Here is a 27921-nt window from a genome sequence, read left to right on the forward strand (position 1 = left end):
GACGTTTGAGGCGTGCTTGGCAAACCAGCAGATCGCCATCCTCAAAGCATAGTCTTAAGGAAGCTGGTCGCAGACTTACCAGGGCTCTAAGGCACGAAGAAGAAAAATCACAACGCCAGTACATTGAGAAACTTTCACCCACCAGCACCAAGCATCCCCTGTGGAGGGCCCACCCAAATCTAAATGCGCCGGCCGAAACGTAATTCCCGTAAGAGACTCTTCAGGCACTGGGCCAGAAGCGACAAAGACAGAGCCTGTACATTTGCTTTACCACCTTCGAAATGTTTTCAGCCAAACCCTGCAAATAATTCATTCACACTACCGTCGCCGCCAATTCGAGGTGGAACTGAGACGGCGCCTATTCTGTTCCAAACAAACGAAGTTGCAAAAGTCATCAGCGAGCGATTAAAAACAAAAAAGGCCCCATGGTGGTGATCTAATAACTCCTAAGATGCCTAATTGAACTCCCAAACTGTGCAGTTGAGGTATTGTAAACTATTTAAACGGGATTACACGACTTGGCTACTTCCCAAAAAAAATGGAAAAAGTCGGTAATCATAATGATCCCAAAGCCATGAAAAGATCAACAATACCTGCCTCATATAGACCGATAGTTTACTCTCGTGTCTGTCAAAACTGTTCGAAAAATGCCTTTTGACACGCATAATCCCATATCTGGAAGAGCACAACATTATGCCGGCGCATCAATTTGGCTTTCGAGAAAGCCATGGAACAATAGAGCAAGTTAACAGATTAACAACAGAAATACGAACGCATTCGAGTCTCGGGAATACTGCAGTGCGGTATTCCTTGACGTTGCGCAGGCTTTCGACCGAGTCTGGCTCGATGGCCTTATGCATAAAATCAGAACGTTACTACCCGGAAACACTCACAGGATACTTGAATCGTACCTTTACAACAGAGCCTTCGCCGTGAGATGCAACACTACAATATCCGACGATTACACGATAGAGGCTGGAGTTCCTCAAGGTAGCGCCCTTGGTCCAACTCTATTTCTCCTTTACACCGCAGATATTCCTACGAACGAGCGGCTAACTACTTCTACATTCGCAGACGATACCGCGATCCTAAGTCGGTCCAAATGCCCAATTCAGGCAACAGCACAACTAGCTGATCATCTCGTTGTAGTGGAGAGGTGGTTAGTCAGACTGGCGTATAAAAATAAATGCGGCAAAAGTGTAAACACATAACGTTTACTCTTAACAGACAAACGTGTCCCCCGCTAACTCTGAATAACACGCACTTCCACAAGCTGACGATGTAACGTACCTTGGCGTCCACCTTGACAGAAGACTTATATGGCGGAGGACATATCGAAGCTAAGAAAATTCATCTAAAACTAAAATCCAATAACCTCCATTGCTCATAAACGCTCGCTCCCCCCTCTGCCTGGACTTCAAGGATTCTGCTCTACAATTCAACGCTTAAGCCAGTCTGGACTTACGGCTCTCCATTGTGGGGAAACGCGAGCAGCAGTAACATCGACATTATCCAGCGAGCACATCAAAAATCCTGAGAACTATCACTGGGGCACCTTGGTATGTTCGGAACGACAACATCCACAGAGATCTGGGGCATTCTACCCGTAAAAGATGAAATTTCAAAACAAAAGGCGTCCTACCACACCAAGCTAACTTCTCATCCAAACCAGCTCGCCAGGGGCCTAGCCAGGGGTTTCCAACCGGACCCGATTGCAACGAAATGACCTTCCAGCTCAGCAATAGTTATTAGAGCCCTTACATCCCGCGTCAGTCAACTTGACTGTCAGATATAGCTTTTTAATTTAAGATTTTATATACTTATTGTTAGTCTCAATTCAGAGAAGATTCAATAAATAAATGCATAAGTAAAAAAAAAAAAAAAAAAAAAAACCAAAAAACTCAAAAGTCTTCAGCCCAAGCTCATGAAGCTTTTCAATGAACATTTAAACTAAAGAACGCAGAATACAAGCCCCAGTACACCACGAAAATCATTAAGCAAGGAGGGTGTAGTGTATTCTTATGTGATTGCTTTTCCTACTATGAATTTGTCTAAATATTTGAATGGATTTTATGGATTTCAATCCATAAGGGATCAGCTGTTATTGCCAAGAAAGGATCCGCTACCATATATAGGCATATATTACAGTCTACTACGTTAAAGACAAAAATGAATCTCAAGCCGCCAATAAAATTTGTTCAGTTGGTTCAAGATGCGCCACGCTGTCGTCAAAAATTGCGAAAAAATCTTTAATTTGGTCGAGAGAAACTGGAATAGTAGCCGCCGTAGAATCATCAGACCGTTATTAACTATTTAAAAAAAGCTTGGATTCACAAATATATTTGATTCGCTCTATGTGTGCCACACGAATAGACGCAGAAAAACATTTTGACCATTTCGAAAGCGCGGTGAAGCAGCCCAGACGGTGGACAGCCCAGGTTGACGGCTAGAAAGACTCTGCTGTGTGTTTAGTGGGATTGGCAGGAAATCATCCACTATGAGATGCACCCCTATGGCCAAACGCTCAATTAGGACCTGTACTGCCAACAACTCGATCGCATTAAGGGAGCATTTATGCAGAAGTGGTCATCTTTAATCAACAGCCGAATCGCATGAAGTTTATATATACTTGATCAGAATCAGCCGAGACGCTCTAGCCATGTTGGCCTGTCAGTCAGTCCGTCTCAGTTTTAAAGTTATCTGAATGAACTTTCCCAAACATCATGTTTTTTATTGCATGTAGTATCAGTCGGAACTGACCAGATCGGGTCGACTTATATCCGAATAGCTTCGATTGGAACCGTTGAAGTACTATTCGGAAATACTGTTTTAGTTGTATTTAAATCGGACAACGATAAATGTTATAGGAAATATAAAAATTCTTTGGAAAACCGACAAAGCTTTTGTTATTTTAAACATTAATGTGGGGCTTTGCTTATTTATAAGGTCATGAAAAATTATATTGTTTATTACAGAACAAAAATTTTAAATTTAAATTAAAGTGTACTATTTAGTACTATAACTCCTCTTTTAAGTTGTTTGTACATTCAGCTTCCTTTATAGATGTTTCTCACTTGCTGCCCATCAGCTAAAAACAGACTTTTTAAAAAATTTAAGAAGACGACCCATCAAACCGGGGCTATCAATCTCACCACGTGTAAGGTTATAGATAAAGACAGAACCAAGCAACGTTCTACGGTTGTCTAGGGAGGTAAATTAATCAATAGTATTCTAGAATAAGAAGGTAATATAAGATTTGCATCCCAGTTGAGACGCCTCAAAACAAAACAAAACGCTCAATATTTCGCACTCCAGACGGGAGAATGCCCTGTTCCCATCTCAGTAGACTGATTTCTACATACAAATTTTACTGTTACCTCTGATAGGAATTTGTTAACAAAAATAAAATGTATGCTGAAATATTCAAAATTGTAACATATAATATAATAGTAATACTCCCGTTTTCTTTAGGGTACTAAGCTTGAAAGTAGCAAAAGATATTTAATTCTTGATTAGCGTCGAATTGAAATAAATGCACACGCATGTGTGTATGAGAACGCATGATCACGCATACATACAAAGACAAATTCAAGCGCAGGGTATAGCCCCTCTTAATGCGCTTCTCTGCGACTGAACGAACGAACTCGTGGTAATGAGTGCGCAAGCATAAACATGAGAATAAGAATGAGAAAGCAAAAAACCCGAAAGCACACGCAGCACTAGCACAATGCACAAGCATTTTTCGTTGTATGATAATGACAGTCTATTTTTATATGGGGAATCTAAATCAGTATGGGTCGTGTTTTTGAAATGTGGGGTGAATGTTCTGGTTAGCCCAAAGATATGTTGGACATAAATGGGCGTGACACCTAACAGCAATAAAAATAAAAAAAATTTCAAATTTTCTAACTTATAACTATTTTGGTATTTTTATACCCTTGCATAGGGTATTATAATTTCAGTCAAAAATTGCAACGCAGTGAAGGGGACATTTCCGAACCTATAAAGTATTACTAGGAGAGTTGATCTAGCCATGTCGTCCGTCTGTTCGTCAGTTTCTACGCAAACTAGTCTCTCAGTTTTATAAGCTATCTTCATGAAACTCCCAAAAGTTATCTTTCTATTGCAGGTAGTGATTAAGTCGGAACGCGCCTGATCGGACGAGTTATAGCATAAAGTTCCCATTGGAACAATCGGAAAAATAAATAAAAAAATAATAAGTGCTTTTTTTTTATTTTTTTTAGTTCGACATATAATAATGGTTAAATATTTCACAATTTTTGCAATAGCTGCAAGGGTATATGAATTTCGGCTTGCAGCACGGCTTATTTCACTCATTTCTATTTATTTACTTATTTATATTTATTAAAGATAATAGTAAAGTTTATAAAATAAAACTAACATAGGGTGTTGTAGTGCTAGTTTCGGGGTCCTCGACTGCGTATTTTTAGTAAGTGAACTTAGTTTAACAATATTTAATTTTTGATTTTAGATTAGGTTATATAAATTATTTTTTTTTTTTTCGGCAAATTTGCGATATTTGTTAAATTTTCTGCTTTTGGGGGCTTGAGTTAGTCGGTGGCCTTGAAATTTTCAAAAAGTAGTTGCTTTTCCTCAGACCAAAGAGTCTAGGATGTGTTCCATGTTAACGGGAGTTGATTGGCAGATTGGGCAGATGTGTGAGGCGTTTGGATCAAGAAGATGTTTATGTGTTATGTTTGAAGGTCCAACACGGAGTTTTATAAATTTAATTTGGTCAATTTTGGTGATTTCTTTTCAATTTATTTTAGAAAATGTTGGTATGTGGATGTTGTTTGTGTTCAAGTTTATTGTACCATGTGTTACATTTGTTTATTATTGTTTCGTTTCCTTGCGTTAGATGATTTTTTAGAAGTTTGTTGATGTCTTTTATATTTTAGTTTTGCGTATATATAAGTTGCGTTTTCGTTGTTTCTTTTGCCGTATTGTCTGCGAGTTCGGATTGCTCGATCGCTCCTAAGGAGTCAGAGCAGTTTTACAACTTCCTGCTAGATGCAATTTGATGTCTTGGAGGATTCCATTAATATGTGCTGTTAGGATTGATGAGTAAGGTGGCAAGTTTCCGTAGTGCAGTATTTGTGTTTCGGTGGTTATATCAAAAGCTGTGGTTGAATTTTGTTGATAATATGTATATAAATGTATGGGTTTTGTAGGTTTCTTTTGTTTTATTGAAAAGTTTTTGGAATGTTTCCGGTGAGGTGTTGTTTTTTTTTTTTGGGGCGAATCCATTAGTGTGAAGTGCATAGTAAATGTTAGATGTTAGTATGGCTTTTGTGGTGTTTAGTAGAGTGTTTGTGTTGCAGTTAAACTTGGGGGCTGGCCAAACATTTTGTTGTGTTAAGTTTGTTGGAGAGTGTCCATATGTGAGTTCTAGTTGTATTTCTTGTTTATGGTTAGTCCGAATGTTTTGAGTGAATTTTTATGCTAGAATTCTGTATTGTAATTATGCAGTTGCATCTGTGTTTTCAACATATTTAGAGATGTTCACATTTAGTTTGTTACAGCGATGCGCCTGAGTAACTTTTCCAGCAAAAGGATCTGCATATGCGCTAAATTTGATCTGTTTATATCTTGCCAGGATGTTGGCTAGTTTTTTGAAGGCTGTTAGAAATAGTACTACTGAAATAGGGGATCCTTGTGAGATTACGTTTTCCATAGGTTGAATGTTTGAGTTGTGTGTCCCTATACGGACTGTTATCTTTCTGTTTTTGGTGAAGTTTATAATGTAATTTGTTATTCTGTGGCCACATTTCCATTTTATTAGTTGGTCGATAATTGAGTGAGAGTCAAGACGACTTCGTGATGATGTGATCTGCATAGAGCACTTTATCCGAAGTCGATTTACCCTTTTTGAAACCGAATTGATGTGGGTGTAGAAGTTTGTCGTTCCTAAGGCACCAACAATTAAATGAGATTGGTCGGTAAGATGGAATGTCGGTTTTATCCTTTTGAGGTTTTAGAACTGGTATGATCAGGCTGGTTCTGTATAATTGAGATATGTAGTTGTAGAATATGTGAAAGTATTCTACTTTTTATTGATGCTGAACCTTTTTTTTTAAAATGGGCTATGAGATTGTATTGACTCCTGGTGCCTTTAAGTGATTGGAGAGCAATGGTTTATTCGATTTTGGTTATGGGCTTGTCAATTTCTATATCAGGTGTGGTTGGGTTAAGGACATAGTTTAGTAAAGTTTTTGTGTTTGTTTTATAATGTTCGTCTTGTAAAGTTTTGGTCTTTGTTTTTTTGCTTAAGATAGGATAGATTTTTCTTGGGTTTGTCTTCTGATTGTACGGTCGTTTGTTGATGTCGAGGGGTTTTGAGAGTTTTCATTAGTACGTGAGTGCATGCAGAATATGTCGTAGGCTGCGGGGGTTCGCGCTATCTTAGATATCTCTGCATATTGCTTTTCAATCTCGTTGATAATATCGTCTACTGAGGTTGGTTTCTTGCGGATTTCGATTTTATTATGTATATGTGTTTCAATTAATCCGGTGGGGTTTTCTTTTGGTGGTGGGTTTTTTAGGGTTTGAGAATATGAAGTTTTTTGGATAGGATTAGGACGTGTGAAGTATACGGAGCGGGCAGTTTTGTGGTCTACTTTTTCAATGATTCTGATGGCTATGAGTTCCTGTTCTTTGAGAAAGATTAAGCATTTTCTGCCCAAGAAAGGACGTGTGGTTGCCCTTGCAATTAACGCATTTGGGCTGCTGATTACAATCGTTGTTGTGAGTGGTTCAGAGCAGTTATTACATGTAGGGTTATCTTGCTTGCAGCCAGGTTTGGGGTGGTTGAAGCAAAGGCATTTTTAAGATTGCATAGGACGTGGTATGTATAGGCTTGTGATTACTATATCGTAGCCGAAAAATCACTTTTTCAGGGAGATTGTTAGAATTAAAGGTTAGCGTCATAAGTCCTGTTGGGACTCGATTTTGATCAACAAGTGGTCCATTTGTAGACCTCTGAACCTTTTTGGGACTTCAGTTCGGCTAGAATGTCTTCTTCTGGGACATTACTGAGAAAATTACAATATATAAGGTCAAGTTAAAAGTAATCCATTATTTGAACAATAGGTGACTTTAGTGATCTATACCTTGCGTTGTAAAAGTCCGATTTAAATTTAGTATGTGGCGTTAGAAAGTTGAGCTTTCGTACTAGAAAAGCTTCTTAGAAAAGATTTGTGATCGATAACACAAACGCTTTGAGAGCCCGATAAATATGGAGACCGGCAAAGAAAAAATTCGCTATTTCTTAAAATTTTTCTTTGACAGGCGAAAACGCAAGCCAGGCTGTTAAAAATGTAAATGGAGTATATGGCCCTAATACTGTAACTGCGAACTGGTGACGAAAACGGTCGTAGGATTGACGGCCAGAAAGGTAAGGAACTATCTACTATGAGCTCTTTTGTACTGTCAACATTTGGACCGTCTTAAGGAAGCAAGTTCCCCGCTTTGGCCAATAGGAATTGAATTGTTTTCCATCAGGTCAACGATAGACACACATCAATAGCGACTCGCCAGAAGCTCCGAAAGCTTGGATGGGAGGTTCTTCGGCATCGCACCAAGTGACTAACACCTTTTCCTATCAACGTCGAACGATTTGGATAGTGTAAACTTAGCTACAAGACAGGATCGGTTGGCTTAGTTTTTTTTAGGAGGGGTATAATGAAATTATTATCAAAATTATCGTTTGTAGAAAAATGGACCTTATTTAAAATAAATCGGATAATTCTAACCATGAAAAAGAGCTTTGAAAGTCGTGTCTGGTTAAGGTTCTTGTGTTCGCGTGCTTCTACGTCTACTTCACCAATTTTTTTAAGCTCGATTAGTTTTTCGGCTTGTTGGATGTTTTTTGTTTGAATTACTTCTTGTACTTGTACTTGCTCTTGTTACTTTACATTGTTGGATGTTTTTTGTTTGAATTACTACTTGTACTTGTACTTGCTCTTGTTTCTTTACATTTATCCACTTCACCTCCGCAGATGTAGACCATTGATTTTTTTTATAATGAATGGGTTTGTGTTTCCAGGGATATATTATCTTATCTTTTTAAAACAATGAATTTATGTTGAATTATTGAGTTTTTAGAAAATAGTTTGTATTTTTCTTGTGGTAACATTTTGCTTTAGTGGAGCGAACCCCTGCTTATAGTTTTGATCGCGTGACAGGTTTTTTTTTTGTTCAATTATTTGTTCTTGGTGATAAATAGTGATTTTAATCGAAGCTACACGTCTTTACTCAATGAGCTCTGGAGTAAAACTGTTCACTCATTTGTAAACAGAAGATCTTTGCTGCGATATGTGCTCTGTTAGAATACGATAGAATAATGTAAGTTATTTTCCACCAAAAAAGGAAAAGTGGTAAAAATACTTAATTTTTTTTGAAAAAAATTGAAAACAAATTTTGGTTTATATGAAAATTTTTGTTTTCGAAAGTGGATCAAAAATTGCCTAACGATTATGGAAAAATACCTAAAAGTGGGACCTGCCTCCACTGATTACGCGATGCAAGTGAAAAAACTAAACTTTTTCAACTGATGCTCGTTTCCCAGTGCAAATTGTGCATGAATTCCTACCTTTGTCTTCCAAACAAAAATTTGTTGTTTTGTTGATAGTTAAACAGTTGAACATTTCTAAAAGGGCTGCTATAAGTTGATCGACGTTAACCCAACAATAGTTCAATATTTGTTAAAAGTCCGCCTAGATTGGCAAATTCTAACTCTCGGTGTTTGTGATATAATACCATTGCACTTGTCGAGTTTATCGCTTTAGCCTGTTTTCGAGCTGTTTCACATTGCTCCATATACCAGTCCTGTTTGAAGTCTCTGGCCTTCCTACGAAATCGAGAATTGACATTTTTGGTAATGCATACTGTGAGGAAGCCTCCGATATCATCAGATTTTCTGAAATTACCAATTACCTGTTGCCAAGTTTCAGCTTAACTTCGTCTTATAGTTTTAAAAATCACTGTCTTTCCATATCAAGCTTTGAAGAAGGCCAAGCGGCTTTGTGGCTGAAAATGTTGTTGTGGACACTATGATCGCAGCCTCTAGGGGGAAAAGGTCCAAGCATATTTGGTTGCTCATTTTGGTCTAAATCCACGTACCGCGTGCCAAGCATAGGTCGGTGGTGGACCGAGCGTCTCCTCTCATAAATGTATGATCTCCCAAATGATCGCTTGGCCCTTAGATGCCGGTTATTTGCGTCTGTCACTTTGTCTTTTTGTTGTTACGGACTTTTTTGAAAAAGCTTGTCACTACATGTGTGTCACAACCCTGAAGTTGGGCTTTTCTCCCAGTCTTGCGTTGCATTCTCCTAAAATCATTACACTTTTACTTAGTCGGGTGTGGTTTATAACATTGTATAACTGCCCAGAATATCTTTCCCAGTGGCTAAAGTTTATATACACTGGCAGTAGGTGCAGGTTTTTATTTTCTTCACTCCTCAGTTTGATTTTAATACATCTATCTATATTAAATAAGCTGATATTCTTTTTCCATAGATTATTCCCCCCACTTGCACGACCGAATGGCGGGCACCAAAATAGAACTAAGTCTTTGAATTTGACTTTGACAGCATCCAGTTTGATTTAAAGAAATGTTTCAGAAAAAATACAAATTTAAAACGAAGCTATGTATCGAAAAAAATCATTATAAATAAGCTTTTTAATTTCAGCCACGTTATAGGACAGTATGCGTCTGTATGGGATCGACCTCATCAATTGCACTTGGACTTCTTCTTGACTTCAGATAATTTTAAACTGTATCCGTATATTTCTTTCAGATTTTCTTCAGCTGGGTTTTGGTGACACGTAATGAAGTTGCTGTTATTAAAAGCCATCCAGTTTTCGTTGATGTTGATCCTGTCGTTTTGTACTTTTCGCTGCTTAGGGTCAAAGAAATCTTTTTGAGCTCTAGAAGAGCTAGCTTGTTAGTATGTTTTTCTGCTGTCAACTCCTTATCAAGGAACAGCTGACTTCCACGCAATTTGTGAGCATTTTTCCAAATATTTTCAACTTCTCCTTGGGGTTTACATTCCACCAGAACCATAATTTTTCCATTCCGCTCTTTACAGCTTTCTCACATCGCTAGCCCTAGCGACCCCCTTAACGTGCAATTTCTCCTTAAAAAGGTTTTTGACAGCTACTCTGCAGTTTTTTTTTTAACTTTCAGCCCTTTTACAACTACGTTTTATATCTTTTGCTGTTCTAGTAGCCAATATATTTTTCGTTGATCGGGTTTTCTATCTGTGCGAATCACGCGTGATTTCTTTAGCAAGCTGTTTGACATGCAGAAAAATTGCTCCAATATCGCTTTTAAGATCTTGCTTCGACGTCGTATTTAGTTTGCAGATCTTTCAACTTTAAATCAAGCAGCTTCGACATGACTGATGTTAGATCTATTAACGACGCTCCTCCTTGCATGTTTTGAGAGTTATTTTCGAGCTGCCGCTTTTGTGATGCCTGCAGCGGGGGTAATACGAAGTTATCTTCTTCATCTGAATTCGACATGATTTCTTCCACCGTTTGCCCACGCGCCTAGGCGTGTGATCTACTTTGTTTCTAAAAAAAAAAACATCCTTAGCGATGACCACTACCCGATACGTTATAAGCTCTGGTTGAGTGTTAGGCAACTCACTGCGGCTGTGGGTAACCATTTCTATATTTGTTTACGTCTTCCCACGCCGATTTTCTTTCGTCTGCGCTCTTGTTGATTTTCCCGATTTTCCAAATCATTAGCCGAAATAATGAATAATCCACTTTCAGGAAAACCAGTTGCTGAACACTGCGGATTTACTGTGTCTTAATAAAAAAATCTTGTACAACAAATATTGTTTCTAATAAAAGAAAACTGTTATTGTATTTTTGATTTTAATTAACTATTTATTTATTACTATTTATTGTTTTCCCTGTTCGAAAATGTTTTCAAATTTCTTTCCGTATATTATTTTTACTATTTTTTGTTTTTTACAAAAATTATTTTTAATACCGGAAAAATAAAATAGGACCGGTGTCTCGCTTTTAAAGAATCCTCCAAGTGTGGACATATTGACTTAAGAGAAAGCGCGTGTTTGTTAGATTTCAATTAATTTCTTTGTTTTTTCCTTGCGCTATGGAAAAGCGTGAAGTGAAGTTGGTCGATTGGTCGAATGATGAACAACGCCATTAACCATTAAGCCCGTGGCCTCAAGAGATCTCTGGCCGCTCTTGAAGTTAATAGGTTGATTCGTAAGAGCAAAAAGGATTATTTCAAACCTGCTTAATGAGTTGCAAATAAATGCGACATGTCAAACAGTTCGCCCATACCTCAGGCAACATATCTTAAAAGAAAGGTACTACTTTTAAAAGCGAGACATTGCCAAGGTTATGAACTTTGCCAAGGATCATTTAAACTGGACGACCAAAAAATATTTTATTATGTTTTTTTTTATTTCTTCGATATATAGTAGTAATGGTTTATTCTTTTTATCAAACTATATCATATATCTTCCGTTAGAAAAAGCGGAATATTAAAAGTAATTTTATTGATTTCGAGAATGATCTTCAACAAACAAATTTTTCATATCGCTCTTCACAGTGAAAGGTCGTGTTTTTGTTTTGCGCTCCGATACTTTCCTTTTTGTCGTAAGCCACAGGGGATAAGTTTAGGTGTTATTGATAACATTCCGTTCGCTTCGCGGGTGTTTTGTGTTTAATTGGTGTTAAATAAATTAAATCATTTTGTTCATTTAGTTCGGTGATTGGTAATTCTGTTGCCTCCCTTTCAAGTTTTTTTTTCTGTAGCTCCCAGTCGTTAGACGCTGTTGGAACGGCAAGCACTCTAACGGTGATATTCTTATTTACCTCTCTGTAATTCTCTCTGAGGAGTTGAACGACGTTGACAAGCAAGCTCTTGACTCATTCTGTCCCTCACTTATTGTCGCTAATATCGGAGTTAATCGGTGTTACGCTCCCGCTCTCCCCTGCTCTTTCTAACTATCTCGTTTCGTGGTGTTACGCTCCCATTTTGTCACTCTCCCTTAGCTCTCTCTCTCTCAAAGTTCTTGAGCTTAAGATTTTTGTCCGCTATATTTGCACAGTGGTCCTGATTAAGCGTGAATATGACAATCTTTTCTTTGGAAAGTTTCAAGAAAGTTATCTCGACTGAACTGCCCTCAATTTCCTGCCATTCATGCGAAAAAACTTTTCTTGCTCAGATTCTAAGCTACTCTACCATGGTTTGCGATGCTATAAAAAAAGTGGATAACTATTGTGAAGACTGCATAAAAATTGAAAAAAACGCAGTGTGCTAGGAATGTATTGTCATTTAAGATTGGTATTCCTTGTGCGCACTTGTCAACCCTGTGCTCAGCCAGTTTCTCGCCTGAGGGTATACTTGTAAATGAGTAAGAAGCTACAAAAAAAAAAATAACAGGAAAAAATAAATTCCGTTAAAGAGCCATCCCCAGCGCCTACTTCTTCCTCTTCTATCCCAAAAATACAATTGTACTCTGATAGTTTACATTTTTATCCTATGTTATTGTATTTAGACAAACCTGGTTAAAACCGGAGGCTCTCAGCTTCGAAGTTTCCAGGTAAGTACATAATTTATAGGTTTGATCGTCCTAAGGCTTGGGTACATTTGCAATTAGATATCGGCTGATTCGTTTTGTATGTTTAGTCTAAGGCTTGGGTACATTTGCAATTAGATATCGGCTGATTTGGGTACTAAGGGTGTATGTGTGTGTAGGCGTGTGGACATGTGCATAAGGGTTATATGGGATTATGGATATGTCACTCCCCCATACTTTGAATTTGGCATGTCCTCAGGTGGAAAGGGTTGGATATAACATTATATTTTCTTCTATCTTAACTGAGTTTGGTAGATCGTTTACAATTTCTGTACTTTTTGGTGTTTCTTCCTTTGGTTTTACATATTTTACAATTAATTTTCTTGGTATGTTCTTAAACTTATAGAATAGATACAATATATGCTTATGATTGTAATTACAAAAGTAGTTGCTGTTATACATTATTATATTTTGTATGTGCTTTTATAATTTCTTTTGTTTGGATATATGACAGCGGTTCTAATTTTGTTACATTATTGTTTATATAAATGCTTTGTGTATATTCTAAATTGGTATTTGAAAGTATGAATTCATCGAGCTGTATTGAACAATTAAGAATTTTAATAAAATTATTACCAAATATAGAAATTTCTTTATTAATGCTTTAATGCTTTATTAATGATTTAAAAATGTTTTAGGGATATTCCATGTCAGTAAAATATTTGGTTCAACATAATTAATTTGGAAATTTTTATGTGTTTTGGTATATTTACAGCTTGTGGATTCTTGTTTGATTATTCCATTTATACATTCATCGAATACTACTTTTCCTGTTTCTTTATTAAATACTTTTTCTTCATGAACGTAATACTTATCAAATATATTTTCTGTTAGAATGGTATTATTATCATCTGGAAACGGAATTATTTCAAAAATTGGTGCTTTTATGATTTCTGTAGGAATGTGGGAAATTATCAAAATTTCATTTGTGTCTGTTTTTAGCCAAGTGGAAGTTTTAATTTTCAACAATTTCTCAGAACTTATTCTTGTTAAATCATCATGTTTTAATAATTTTGGATTAAATATACCAAGTCTCGTCAACTGCATTCCCAACTCAATATCCTCTATGTATTCCGTAAAATGTTGTAAGTTAAATATTAAAACACTAGCTTGTTGCTCCCTTTCATCATCTTCTTTCAACTTATTAATAACTTCAATGCCATTATTTATTACATCAATAATCATATTTAAATCCGTGTTTTGTATGCTATTTTTTGATAAGTTACTTATTTTCTGCTCTAACTCTTCCTTATCATCTTGATCTAATGTTCCGAATAAATATTTGTAAGTTGTGCCAATAATATTAAATAATCCTCGTTTGTTACGTTTGGCTAGTTTAATTTCATTTATTTCTCTTTTGAGTTTTGCTGCTAAATAACGAATTTGTAAAATGTCATTAAATTCATTTGCTTCTTTTAAAAGACTTTCAAATATTTGCTCAGTTTTGGTTATGTTTATGCTTAGATAATGATATTCAAAATTGGTTGGAATATCTATTGACCCGGTTTTGAATACAAGGTATCCATTTTGGGCTTTAATCGGATTTATCTCAATGTTTTGTCCCATTGCCATTTTAGTTATAGTCAATAAAATTATCGAGAGAGTGATAATCTTAAACAGATTGTTGTGCACGTTGGTTTCCTTCTGCTTCCCTGGAATTATCGTATTTACTTTTATTAATTTTCTTTTTCTTTTTAAACTTTGATTTATAATAAGTTATCTTTCTACCTCTATTAGTTTCTTCAAAATGTTTATCGTCTATTTTCCTCAAACTTCCTGTTTTTTTAAATGGGTTTGTAGTTTTCGACTTTACTAATGGTGATTGTCTAAATCTTGTATCTATTTCAAAATCATGTCGTTTCTCATTTAGCTTGTCAATCTTTTTCGTTTTTCTTTCTTGTGTATTATATTCGGGACTTCCTGCATACATGAATATGTCAGCTGGTAATTTATTCGTCGCATTATGTTTAGTTTTGTGATTATAAATGTAAAGAATTAATTCGAACTTAGTATACTTGTTTTCTATGTCTGTTTCGTTTCCTATTATCCTTAAATTTTCGTTTACTGTTTTATGGAACCTTTCTATATCAGAAATACCGTTTTTGCTCGTAGTTACTTGAATTTGTACTCCTTCTGAATTTAACCAATTGTGTAAGGCTACACATAAATGCTGAATCTTTGTCTGCCTTAATTTCTTGTGGTTTTCCCATTTCATTAAATACCTTTATTATAGCTCTTTTAGCTTCTAACCAATCCTTACCTGTGACTTCTATGAGAGTGGCGAACTTGGAGTAAATATCGATACAGGACAAGAATTGCTGGTTTCCTACTATATAAAAATCTATGATATCTCTCTTATGTTTTGTATTTCTGGTGTAGTTTCGAAAGATAAATTGGTGTTCCTATGTTCTGTTTTTGCTATGTTACAGATTTCACATTCATTATTTAAATTTTTTTATTAATTTTTGATAGTCAGGGAAATAATATTCGTCTCTAAAACAATTAGCTGTTTTTTCAATTCCCGGATGTAATAAGTCTTTATGTCTTTTTAATATTTTTTCTTTGAATTCTGCATAAGTGAGGATATCTTCTAACTTTTTGGTGCATCTTACTACTTTTGTTAAATGATTTGGATTGATTATTTCTAGATATGCTTGTTATAATATGAGAAAATCTGAATCATCATGAAAGTATAATGCACTCTTTTTTGTACACAAATATTCCTTGATGATATCTTTTGCGAAAGTGTTTGACATGTTAATGTAAGTTATTTTGATTTTTAGTTTATGAAAATAATGATGCATATTTTTAATTTCTTCATTTCCCTTAATAAATTCGATCTGTCGAGAATAATAGTTGATTGGTCTTTCTGTGATTGCAATGTAATTCTGATTATCTTCATTTGCGCTATGCACCGTTGCATCTATGCTATTTGCAGCTTCTCCTAATAAATTTTCTTCGGGGATGGCTTCGAACATATTTTCTTCTATTTTAACCCTTGATAGTGCGTCCGCAACATAATTTTCTTTTCCTGGTAAATATTTTATCTGATAATCGAATTCATTTAATTTAATTTTCCATCTTTGTAGTTTCATATTTGGTTCTTTTATATTGTTTAACCAAACTAAAGGTTTATGATCACTTAAGATTTCAAAAGGTCTGCCGTAAAGATATGATCTGAAATATTTCGTGGCCCATACAATTGCTAAAAGTTCCTTTTCTATTGTTGAATAATTAATTTCATGTTCATTTAATGTTCGGCTAGCATAACATATTGGTTTATGGTTTTGTGATAAAACGGCTCCTATAGCTATGTTGCTAGCGTCTGTCGTTAAAGAAAATGTTTTATCAAAGTCGGGATAAATTAATATGGGGTCAGAGGTGATTAAAACTTTCATTTTTTCAAATGCATCAATGTATGATTTTTCTTTAATGTTTTTTGTGGCACCTTTTTTCAATTTCATGGTCATGAGTTTAACTACGTTTGCAAAGTTTGGTATAAATTTCCTATAGAATCCACATAGTCCTAGAAATGATTTTATTTCTTTTGGCGTTATTGGTATAGGAAAATTTATAATTGCACTAATCTTTTTGGGATTTGGTTTTATGCCTCTTGTGGTGAAAAACTCGTATTTATCTAGTTGTAATTTTAAATTTGCATTTCGAAGTCTTCCAAATACTTTTCTCAATGATAAAATGTGTTCTTCCAATGAAGTGGAAAAAATTATTATATCATCTAAGTAAACTAAACAATCCCTATAAATTAAGTCTTCTAGTAAATTGTTCATACATCTTTGGAAGGTGGCGGGTGCGTTTTTAAGTCCGAATGGCATACGTGTATATTCGTAATGACCATTCTTTGTGGAGAATGCTGTTTTGGCAATTGATTCAGGGTCCATTGGAATTTGATGGAATCCTTTAGCTAAATCAATTGTAGTGAAATTTATCTAATATTTCATCCATTCTGGGTATTGGGAATTTGTGATTAATTGTTATTTCATTTAAACTTCTGTAGTCTATTACTACTCTGAACTTTGGTTTCTCTGAAGCGTCAGCTTTCTTAGGGACCATTCAGATGGGTGAACAGTAAGGAGATTTCGATTTACGAATTATTCCCTGATCTATCATTTCGTTCATTTGTTTATTGACTTCATCATCGAATGATTGAGGGTACTTATAAGGTTTCTTATAAATAGGGTCTTCATGTTTGGTTTGGATAGAATGTTTGATCGTACTTGTGAAAGTCAGATTTTCACCTTCTTTGTACTGAATGTCATTATATTCAAATAAGACTTTTTTCAAACATTCTTTTTCCTCTTCGTTTAAATGCTCTAATCTAAATTCATTGCATTCCCGAAGTTCGTTTTCAATGGCGAAAGTAAAAGATTGATCCTCAGATGAGGGTGGATTGGATTGAGGCATTTTACTGCGGTTTCATCCTCTTCAATCTTTTCCTTCTTTGGTGATTTGAGATTAAGGCGTTTTACAACGGTCTTATCTTTTTCACCTTTCTTTTCTGATGATATAGGATTAAGGCATTTTATTGCGGTCTTATCCTTTTTATCATCGTCACCATACATGACTGTTAATTTATCTTCACCTAAAGTTACTGTTCCATCTTCAAAATTAATTTTAGCTTAACAACCTTTAAGATAATCCCTTCCCATTAGAACATCATAATTGTCTGAAAATTTATGTAAATAGAATTTTTGTTCTACTGGGCAAACTTTACTTGGTTTTATCATAACGCTTTTATTTAATTCCATCGATCCGTTTTCATCGTTGATTTCGAGGTTCCCAAAATTTTCCCTCATTATATTAATGGATGAACCCGTGTCAACCATGGCTTTAAGAATTTTGCCCTTTATGATTACTCTAACATAAGGGTAGTATTTTCGGGTTCCGAGGCTGTTTGCTGAAAATTTACATCCATTCTGTTTTGGGTACTCTCACTTTCTCTTTGTCTTTTTATCGGAGAATGGTTTGATGTTTAAGCCTTGGGCTAGAGAATTTCTAAATTCTTGTTGAATGCGATTTTGGTTTGACGAAGACTGAGCATTGGTTGAATTTGAACTTGTACTTGAATTTGAATTTGAGTTTGAATTGAAATGATTATAATTGTTACTGTGTCTTGGGTATTGGCGTTGTGTTTTTGATAGTAGTAATTTTGGTGAGAATTTCTGGAATTCCTACGACTATCATGACGCACAGGTCTATAGCTTTCAAAAGGATCCGCATCCCAATGTCCCAACACCATTGCTGTTTCTTTCAAATTATTAATGGTGGAAATATCCCTTTTTGATAAAGCGTTATATAATCTGTCGGGAAGTTTCCTTTCTATGCAATTTCTAATAGTTTTATTCAAAGCTGCAGTGTAAATTGTTTTGTCTGTGGGGTCTGTTTCTAATTCTAACTTATTAATTATATTTGCAGAAAATTTTTTTTTTAGTTCGTCTACGAACTTACTGATGCTTCTTTTGTAGGTCGTTTGATGGATGATAGCTACGAGGTCTTTATAAGGTCTGTGATCCTTGAATGCTCGGATTAGGGCTGCTTTTGTGGACAACCAATTCACAGTTTCTTCCTCGGAAATGACGGCTTTGGCGGTGTCCACGATGGTCCGTTCGATGGCTCCATAAATTATGTGAACTTGTCGGGCATCCTGAGTTGGATATAGCTGTAGTAGGTATTCGACACGCCCAATGTAACCACCTGGGTCGGCGGGATTGCCATCAAAGAAGGGCAACTCTTTAATTTGACCAATTAGTTGGTTCAAATGGATCTCCGATAATTGGATTGGGTTTGCCATTCTGGTTTTGTTAAAGTTTCAATATTTCACTTTAAATTATTTATTTAAGCGAGATTGACCAAATTGGATTTTTATGTTTTTATGAAGTTTTTCAATATTCCACTTTAAATTTTAGTGGTATTGACCGAATTGGATTTTTTCACTGGTTTACGCGACGATTTGCACGTAGAGTCTTTTGCGGATTTCACTTGTGTTTTTAAACGATTTCTGATTTATTCGTACTGGTCAGGATATACTAGTTGTGTAGTATAATCCCTAAGACTAGTTTAAACCGACGTTTTAACTTTTTCACTTGAAATCCCACCGGCTGCGCCAATTAAATATTCGTACTATAAGTTTTACATAAAAGAAACTTTATTTAATTTAATTTATCAACTAGTACAATTATTATTATTTGGAAGAACACGTTCTAATTGTTTTAGGTCTCAAACTGAACTCGCTTCTTAACTTAAACTTCTTTGACGATCATACCTCGGTTTTGAGCTTTAGAGCTTTCTAAGAGTGGAGTTGGTGTTAATTGAGTGAGTTTTCTAATTGCCCTTTGGATTGTTGATTGATAATGCACCAGCCACTCAATCCGATTGTTTAGTCTAGAATCTTGGGGTTTTGCTCGCATGGTAATTTTCCATTGGGATCCGAAAGTGTGGGAACGAACTGATAACGTAATTTGATTCGTTCTGGATGTTTAGTCTAAGGCTTGGGTACATTTTCAATTATATATCGGCTGATTCGTTTTGGATGTTTAGTCTAAGCCTTGGGTACATTTGCAATTAGATATCGGCTGATTTGGGTACTAAGGGTGTATGTGTGTGTAGGCGTGTGGACATGTGCATAAGAGTTATATGGGATTATGGATATGTCACTATATATATAACTATCGTTTTTTAATTTTTTTTTTTTTTTGTTCCTTGATATTATTTTAAAATTACGGTTTAAACTTGATCAAAATTGGGTATCACATAGCTCCCATAAGAACAATAGGAATATTACAATCATATTAAAAAAAAAATTGTAAATTTTTGAGTATAAGCTACACTATTATTATTTTCGATGAATTATGCGAATATCTCGCTGTTTTGTCTAATAAAATAGTGTAAAACCATTTCCGACAATTTCAGTTAACGCAGCATATTCTCGGCAAGCTGTCATCAGTTTCGGCATAGTTGCAGTGGTATTACATTTTTATCAAAAGCGGATGACAATATTGTTAGCTGAGAGTATTTTGCGGTAAAAGTTGAAGAAAGTGGATGTTTTAAAGACAATGCGAGCGACGAACCAAATAATAAGCGTCGAAGCTCTGTGATCCGAAGAGACGGGTACTTTTCGTGTATATTATCAGCGCGCGATAGCGCAGGGTAAAAAACCACTAGTAAGGGTAGCTCGGCTCTACTAACGGTGAATAGCCAAGAGCACGGTCTTGCGCACCCTCTCTACTTACTCTCACTACTGGTAACGAATCTTAACATTGTAATTTACCTAACAGTATACAGTATACTGCATTCTGGTTGCGCATCCCTCAAGTCGGTTGCTGGGTAAGACCTCTCTCCAGGTGGTTAAATTGCAAAAATAGCTTGGTAAAGTAATTTGCCTTCTGTTCTGCGATGTTTAACACGGTACCACGGTGCCCCGGTGAGTGTTCTCCAGATCTTCGACTGAGCTCGCTGGAAATGTCAATATTGCTATTGCTGGCATTCCTACAGAACTGGGAGCCGTACATCCATATAGGTTTCAGTACCGAGTTATATACCAGGACATTATATTCAAGACTAAGAGTTTTGTCTGTTGTTGTCTGTTTAGGGTGAACGTAACGTGCTTCCATTGTTCGTTCATTTTAATTCGCCAATCTGATAGGCATTTTTCAACATCAACCAAATGAAGAGCTAGCTGCGCAGTTGGTTGGAGCGGTTAAGAATAGCTGTTTTATCAGCAAACGTAGATGTTGTTGGGCATGTGCTTGTCGGGATGTCTTTTGGCTTTTCACGAAAACCAAGTTGATGTGATGGGATTCTTAGGTATGCGTTTATCCGAGTCAATACGCAATTTTCAAAGAGTTAAGATAAGCATAGAAATAGGCTTATAGGTCTATACGACGTGGGAATTGCTATCATTATTATAAGTTTCATCTCACTGGAAAGTGGCAGAGTTTTGCGATGGCATTGAAAAGCTGGGTGATAGTGCAAACTTCGCAATATGGGAGCACAGTGATCATTTTGGGGGTTTGAGGTCGCAACCCGTGGATTTTTTCGGATTCAGCTGATTTATGATGATATTAACGATTTCGTTTGGGCGAAACTTAAAACGTGCTGGCCCAGCCGCCTTTGGGGATTTCTAATAGACATCACAGTTTATTTCGGTGATCTTAGAGTTGAGTGATCTCTTCATAGTGAGTGTTTTGTAATAGATGTTGACAATTGGTCTATGTAGCGATGTTGGACATATGCTCCTTCTTGCTGTAAAGCTTTAGTGAGTTGACATGCATGTCTTAAGCTTTGCCTAGCAGTTGGCGATCTGTGGAATTGCCGCTCTCGATTTGTAGATTTGTTTTTTTTTTTTGTTGTATTCTGTATTTGCAGTTTGAGGTGTTGATGAAACTCGAGCTGTAGAGACGAGTACAGACTCCAGTGTATTAACAAAGCTGTCTACGTTGTAAAAGTCAATTCACTTCCAAAGTTCCTGGATGTCGGAGTGGTCAGATGAAAAATCTGAAAGGCATTCGGCGCTTATCAATTTTTTAAAAAATTTTTTTTTGGTAATCGCAACGCTTAGTAAATCGGGTAGTTAGTTTCTTTCGGTCTACCGACCAGTATTTTGGTCTGCCAGAAGAAACAAAGTCGAGGTCTTCTTGGCTTTTATAATTGCATTATAGAGCTGCTTGCCTATTGAAGTCACGAGACAAGTTCCCATGTATGTGTGCTTGGCATTATAGTCTCCTGCTGCTTTGAAGTAGTCTCCTAGTGAGTTGAAAAACTGCATAAACTCATCTTCTTAGTGTGACGAGGGGCACGGTATTAAGCAGCTAGGGTAAGTTGGTTGCCAGTATTAAGTTGTATATTTATAAATGTGACCTGTACGTAATTTTTAGCAAATTCATTTTTTTTTACGGCTTCTGATTAGATTTCCAGTTCCACCATGTGCTTTACCATCTGGATGAATTGTTCCAAAGAATGAATAGCTTCGTAATTGAAAATTGTATTTGTAATTGTAAAGTGTGTCTCTGAAAGCACCATTACGTCGATATGATTGTCGAGTAGAACCAGCTGGGCAGTGAGCGGAGTCATGAAGCTTTCCATTTCATTTTCTCGGTTTCAGTATATTCTGCCGCCTCAACGTCAGAGGCGTCTAGCAATGTTTTAATTGTGTTTTTATAAATGGGCGTTTCTATTGCAGCTAGGCTAGAATTTAGAGGTCTCAGCTTCCTTTTGATTTGGATGTAGCGATCCATACCAGTCTGCACAGCCGGCTTAACATATTCACTATTTTTGTTCTGTTTTTCGGGCAGCGCAGCGGCAGACGTATTAATATTTGCGCTGCTAGCTTTCGTTAACAAAGTTGTTGGTGATGTCGTTAAGCGCGAAATCGATACAGTTGCAGTTTCTGTTGTTGATACAGTTGACGTTGTTAAAGATCATGCTGTGCTAGTTACTGCTTATGAGCGAGCATATGTATGCATACGCATATGTATGCATACTTTAAAAGAGAAGTATGCAATAATTCTTTGTACTGAGAGCCGTCTCTCGTCTTGCTCACGATGACGTTGCGTGCGAACAGTATTTTGACTCATTGTAATGAGGTAAGCCCCAGTAGTGTTATAAAGAAAACGGATTTTTTGCAAAGAATGTTAGTAACAAGAACAAAATTAACAAACAAAAAGAACTGGAGCCAGACATAAAAATGAAGTGCATCCTATCTATAACCTGCAATACCTATTGCACCACAGAATTAAAAACTGGCAGGCGTATGGACACACCAAGACATACTGCACAATACGATCAGTCTGTGTAGTTTGTGGAGACAAACGTATGACGATTCCAATGAGCAATGAATGGATAAAATTGACAGAACCCGATACCCGATAGTAAAATACAAGACGGAATTGGGCAACAAAAAAGACATTCGATAAAATACCACCGTGTGCTGATCCCAGCTATGGGGGAATGCGAGCAGCAGCAACAGACATCATACAGCGCGCACAATCGAAAATCCTGAGAACTATCACTGGGGCACCATAATATTTTCGCAACCAAAACATCCACAAGGACCTCGGCACTCTGGAAGTAAAAAATGTAATAGACAAACAAAAAACGACAAACATTAAAAAACTCTCTGTCCCCCCAAATCATCTCGCAAGAGGCTTGACTCGGGTTTCCAGCAGAAACCGCCTACAACGCAATGACCTACCAACCCAGAAATAATTTTCAGGGCCCCATAACTCAGTAACAATCATGCGACTGTTAGTTAGGCTATTACCATAAGATGTGATACACTTATTGTTAGTATAGGAAAGGAAAAAATTCAATAAAGTATGCGAATATCTCGCTGTTTTGTGTAATAATGTGGTGTAATATCATTTCGGACTATATCATTTATAGCAGTAAATTCGCGACTGCATATTACGTTTTTATCAAAATCGGATTCTTAGCTGATCGTATTTTCGTGTTATTATTTTGTTTGCAAAAATTTATTTGCAAAATATAACTACAAAATAACGGACCTTTTAAAATTTGTTAAAGTTCTTTTTTTTCAATGAACTATGAGTATAGCGTTCCGTATTTGGCATATAATGGTTTTACCTAATTTCGGAACCATTCCTTAAGTGGACAAATCCAATAGCTATACCTATATTCGCGCAGTGCGCGCTGTCGTAAATTTTCTTAATAAGGTGCAATGGTGCGCGTTTTGAATAATTTTTAATTTTGCAGAAACTTTCAAAAATTCCCTATTTCATCTAAAATTATTTAATAAAATGTCGATGGATCTGAACAATGAACAGGATCGACGAAGTGCATTATTTTAGTCAAATGCTTAACCGTTTTCGTAACAAAATTTGATATTATAAATTTTGTATGTCGTAAGTGCGATCGCCATTTTATCTCGTTAAGAGGTGATTTTGTTTTGTTAAGATACATTCTACTTCTACTAAAAAAAAAGTTTAAAAAATAAATAAAATAAACGTAAATAACACTAATCGACGTTCATTTGGCCAATTTAAATAATAGATTTTAAAATTTTTTTTCAGTTGTCTAATATAGTATATTTATATTGTGGTATTTCCAGTAATGCTATGGACGATGCAAAGAAAACCTTTTTATTAACATCTTTAAATGTCCATGTGAACATAACGTAAAAATTTAAAGGTTCACATACTTACAAAAAATAATGAAAATAAAATTTGAATTGTAATTTAATAAAAAAAATATTTTTTGTCAAACCCCGGTTCGGACATAAACCCTTTTGCAACATTTCAACGAACCGGTTCGTAAGCCGGTACCTTATAAATAAATATTTATGTTTATACTCTCTGTTTTTCCAGAGTATGTCAGGCAGGGGAAATTTGCTGAGTTTATTCAATCAAGAGACTCGCACATCGGAAATTTCATCTACAAGTGATGATCATGAAATCGACAGTGGCTTGGACGTGGACCATTCTGGATCAAGTGGAGAATCTCTTCGACTAGAAACAAATATTGGAACTGATCTTTCAACCACTTTGCAGCACTTAAACATTTCGGTCGGTCGTGGGCGTGCCCAGCTTATAAATACGTTAAAAAGAGACGAAACCACATTAGGAGAAATCATTCCTAATGATTATATGTTACAATTAAAAGATAGTGTTGAAACAAATTTTAAATCAACGGAATTGGAGCCAAGTACTGCCAAAAATGATTTTTTTTATCCCAGTTCAGTTCACGGATCAAAAGGTACTATTTAAAATGTCAATTTTACTATAATTTTTCAACATTTAAACAATTTATGAAAAAAAAAATGTTTTTTAATCTTAACTAATTTTTACACCCGTTACTCGTTTACTAAAAGGGTATACTCTATTGGTTGTAAAGAATGTAGCAGGGTAGAGTTATATATATTCTTGATCAGTATCAATAGCAGAGTAGTCAGTGGTAGAGTTAGATATATATATATATATATATACTACTTTCTTTACTACTTAAAAAAAAAAAAACATAAAATTCAGAAAATTTAATGAAATCTTGATTTGAATCGGTAGTATGGTCAATATAATTTAGTGTTTAAAGATGATTTCATTTAAGTGTTGGCCGCGACTTCGGCTTAAGTGCTCCATCCGCTTAGCCCAATTTTGGCATGCTCTTTCCAATATTTCTGCCGGTATTGATAATTCACGGTGTTCTTGGACATTTCATTTCGCCCATTACATGAACGTGTTGATTTCTTAATGTCCAATAAGGTAAATTTGGTGCAAAATGTCATCACAGCACCCCAAAGAGCCGACAGAGAAGGTCGACGAAACTGTCCATAAAATGAAAGAAGCGCGCGTTAACTATAAGAAGGTTCTTTGATAAATGTTCCTGGATAAACCCGACCAAATAAATGTTTGCACTTGCTGGCTTCAAGTTTAAAATCAGAATGAATTCTTTATTTTATAATTCTTTGCTCGAAGCCTAATGTTTACATATAATATGCTGACCTAGCGGAAGGGAATCGTAATTGGAGCGGATGCATATATGGGGCTTGGATGCAGCAGTGGTTGCGATGTTTGTTTGGCTGGCAACTTAGTTGCCAATAAAGTGTTTGGTTCTAGCTGCTCGCCAACCGTAATTGGAGCGGATGCATATATGGGGCTTGGATTCAGCAGTGGCTGCGATGTTTGTTTGGTTGGCAACTTAGTTGCCAATGAAGTGTTTGGTTCTAGCTGCTCGCCAACCGTAGGGGTTTAGGTGGGGAACCGCCGAGGGAATGTGCTGAGGCGGTAACTCGCGCGATAAACTTTCTTAACCGAGCACTCATTTTGATAGTAAAATTCAATTATTTTCCACCTTTGTTCGTTTTTAAACGATTCATGGTTAAACTAAAGGCCTAGCTGAAAATATTAACCAGGGTTGCAAGACAAAAATCTAGCATTAACTCAAAAACTAGGGCTGCCAAAAAGAAAGTTGCTATAAATCACTCTTATATATATTCTCGATTAGGATCAATAGCCGGAGTTGATTTAGCCATGTTTGTCTGACTTTCTGCTTGTCTGTATGTCTGTCCGTATGAAGATCATTTTCTTAACATTAAAAACCAAAGATTTGGGATATAATATGCTGATTGTTATGCCTACGCAGCGCAATTTTGTTACAAAATTTGGTCCATTCTAACGCCTACAAATCGCGAAACTCTGGTGATGCCAATTATTAGGCGGTGTATGTTTTTACGGTCATAGAAAAGTGTTATTCATTAAATTGGTTACAATCATTCGATTTATGTCAGATAAGCTACGTTTTAGTTCGACGACTTGTTCCCAGCGAGAAGCTCGCCTCCCTATTAGCCAAAAACTTGAAACCAATTTTCCCAGGCCTCTTTTGTGTGTTGATTTCAAGAGGTCCAGTTGCTGGCAGGACAGGTCGTACGTTGAACGATTTATGTAAAGTGCTCTTTCGACGGACCTAATATTGGAAGTGCTGCATAATGCATTTGTTACTTAGCTTGTCCAAGATAGACGGATACCAAATTACAACGATTTTTCAACGGATTTTTTTCAAGTTTTCAAGGGTATAGCATAGCAGCTGTTTTACAGTCAACAATTTTCAAAAAGTTTGTATGCTCTTGCAGACAAATGACATCCAATCAAATTATTCTGTATGACAGTGTTAAAGATTGATCTGTTGGTATTACAATTTTTCTTAACTTAAAAAAAACCTTTAAAAAAAAGCATAGAGAAAAATTTTTTTAGTGGTATATCCGTAATTTTTATCATCGGCTTGGATGAATTTCGGCTGTAAACTAGTGTAATTTATCTCTGTTTTCTTAAGTGTAGTTCTCTTTTTTGCACATTTCGGTTTTGCGACAAACTTTTGTAGGATTTTTCGAAATTATTTAATTTTCTTTTAATCTGTCTGAAATATTTTTTATTTCATTATTTGGAAGTCACTTTAAGGATGAATTTTAATCTACTTGAGAGAAAACCTTTCAGTGTTCTAATATAGATAGGACTATAGCCTTTTGCGTTCGATTGCAATGAGACAATGAAGAATAAACAAGATTATTTCTTTCCGTGTTAAATGTTGTTGAATTGGTATTGGGTATCGGTGTATTTTGAGGATAGTTCTTACCCTACAGTTAAGTATCTCGAGAACTTGTCAATTATGGACCAATTACAATCATTCGATTTATGTCAGATAAGCTACGTTTTGTTCGACGACTTGTTCCCAGCGAGAAGCTCGCCTCCCTATTAGCCAAAAACTTGAAACCAATTTTCCCAGGCCTCTTTTGTGTGTTGATTTCAAGAGGTCCAGTTGCTGGCAGGACAGGTCGTACGTTGAACGATTTATGTAAAGTGCTCTTTCGACGGACCTAATATTGGAAGTGCTGCATAATGCATTTGTTACTTAGCTTGTCCAAGATAGACGGATACCAAATTACAACGATTTTTCAACGGATTTTTTTCAAGTTTTCAAGGGTATAGCATAGCAGCTGTTTTACAGTCAACAATTTTCAAAAAGTTTGTATGCTCTTGCAGACAAATGACATCCAATCAAATTATTCTGTATGACAGTGTTAAAGATTGATCTGTTGGTATTACAATTTTTCTTAACTTAAAAAAAACCTTTAAAAAAAAGCATAGAGAAACATTTTTTTAGTGGTATATCCGTAATTTTTATCATCGGCTTGGATGAATTTCGGCTGTAAACTAGTGTAATTTATCTCTGTTTTCGTAAGTGTAGTTCTCTTTTTTGCACATTTCGGTTTTGCGACAAACTTTTGTAGGATTTTTCGAAATTATTTAATTTTCTTTTAATCTGTCTGAAATATTTTTTATTTCATTATTTGGAAGTCACTTTAAGGATGAATTTTAATCTACTTGAGAGAAAACCTTTCAGTGTTCTAATATAGATAGGACTATAGCCTTTTGCGTTCGATTGCAATGAGACAATGAAGAATAAACAAGATTATTTCTTTCCGTGTTAAATGTTGTTGAATTGGTATTGGGTATCGGTGTATTTTGAGGATAGTTCTTACCCTACAGTTAAGTATCTCGAGAACTTGTCAATTATGGACCAATTACAATCATTCGATTTATGTCAGATAAGCTACGTTTTGTTCGACGACTTGTTCCCAGCGAGAAGCTCGCCTCCCTATTAGCCAAAAACTTGAAACCAATTTTCCCAGGCCTCTTTTGTGTGTTGATTTCAAGAGGTCCAGTTGCTGGCAGGACAGGTCGTACGTTGAACGATTTATGTAAAGTGCTCTTTCGACGGACCTAATATTGGAAGTGCTGCATAATGCATTTGT

General features: G+C 35.9%; 1 protein-coding gene across 1 annotated transcript in view; it reads left to right on the forward strand.

The window, feature by feature from the left end:
• Window positions 1-23798: 23798 nt before the first annotated feature.
• LOC128265394 (protein argonaute-3) overlaps window positions 23799-27921 on the forward strand; it is a 150214-nt gene continuing 146091 nt past the window's right edge. The window contains exons 1-3 of the mRNA XM_053001376.1: window positions 23799-23925; window positions 23984-24107; window positions 24167-24371. Of these exons, the coding sequence (XP_052857336.1) occupies window positions 24060-24107; window positions 24167-24371 (253 nt within the window). The 5' untranslated portion in view covers window positions 23799-23925; window positions 23984-24059. The remainder of the gene's footprint in view (window positions 23926-23983; window positions 24108-24166; window positions 24372-27921) is intronic.

This window comes from Drosophila gunungcola, unplaced genomic scaffold, assembly GCF_025200985.1.
Source record: "Drosophila gunungcola strain Sukarami unplaced genomic scaffold, Dgunungcola_SK_2 000119F, whole genome shotgun sequence".
NCBI classification, from domain to species: Eukaryota; Metazoa; Arthropoda; class Insecta; order Diptera; family Drosophilidae; genus Drosophila; species Drosophila gunungcola.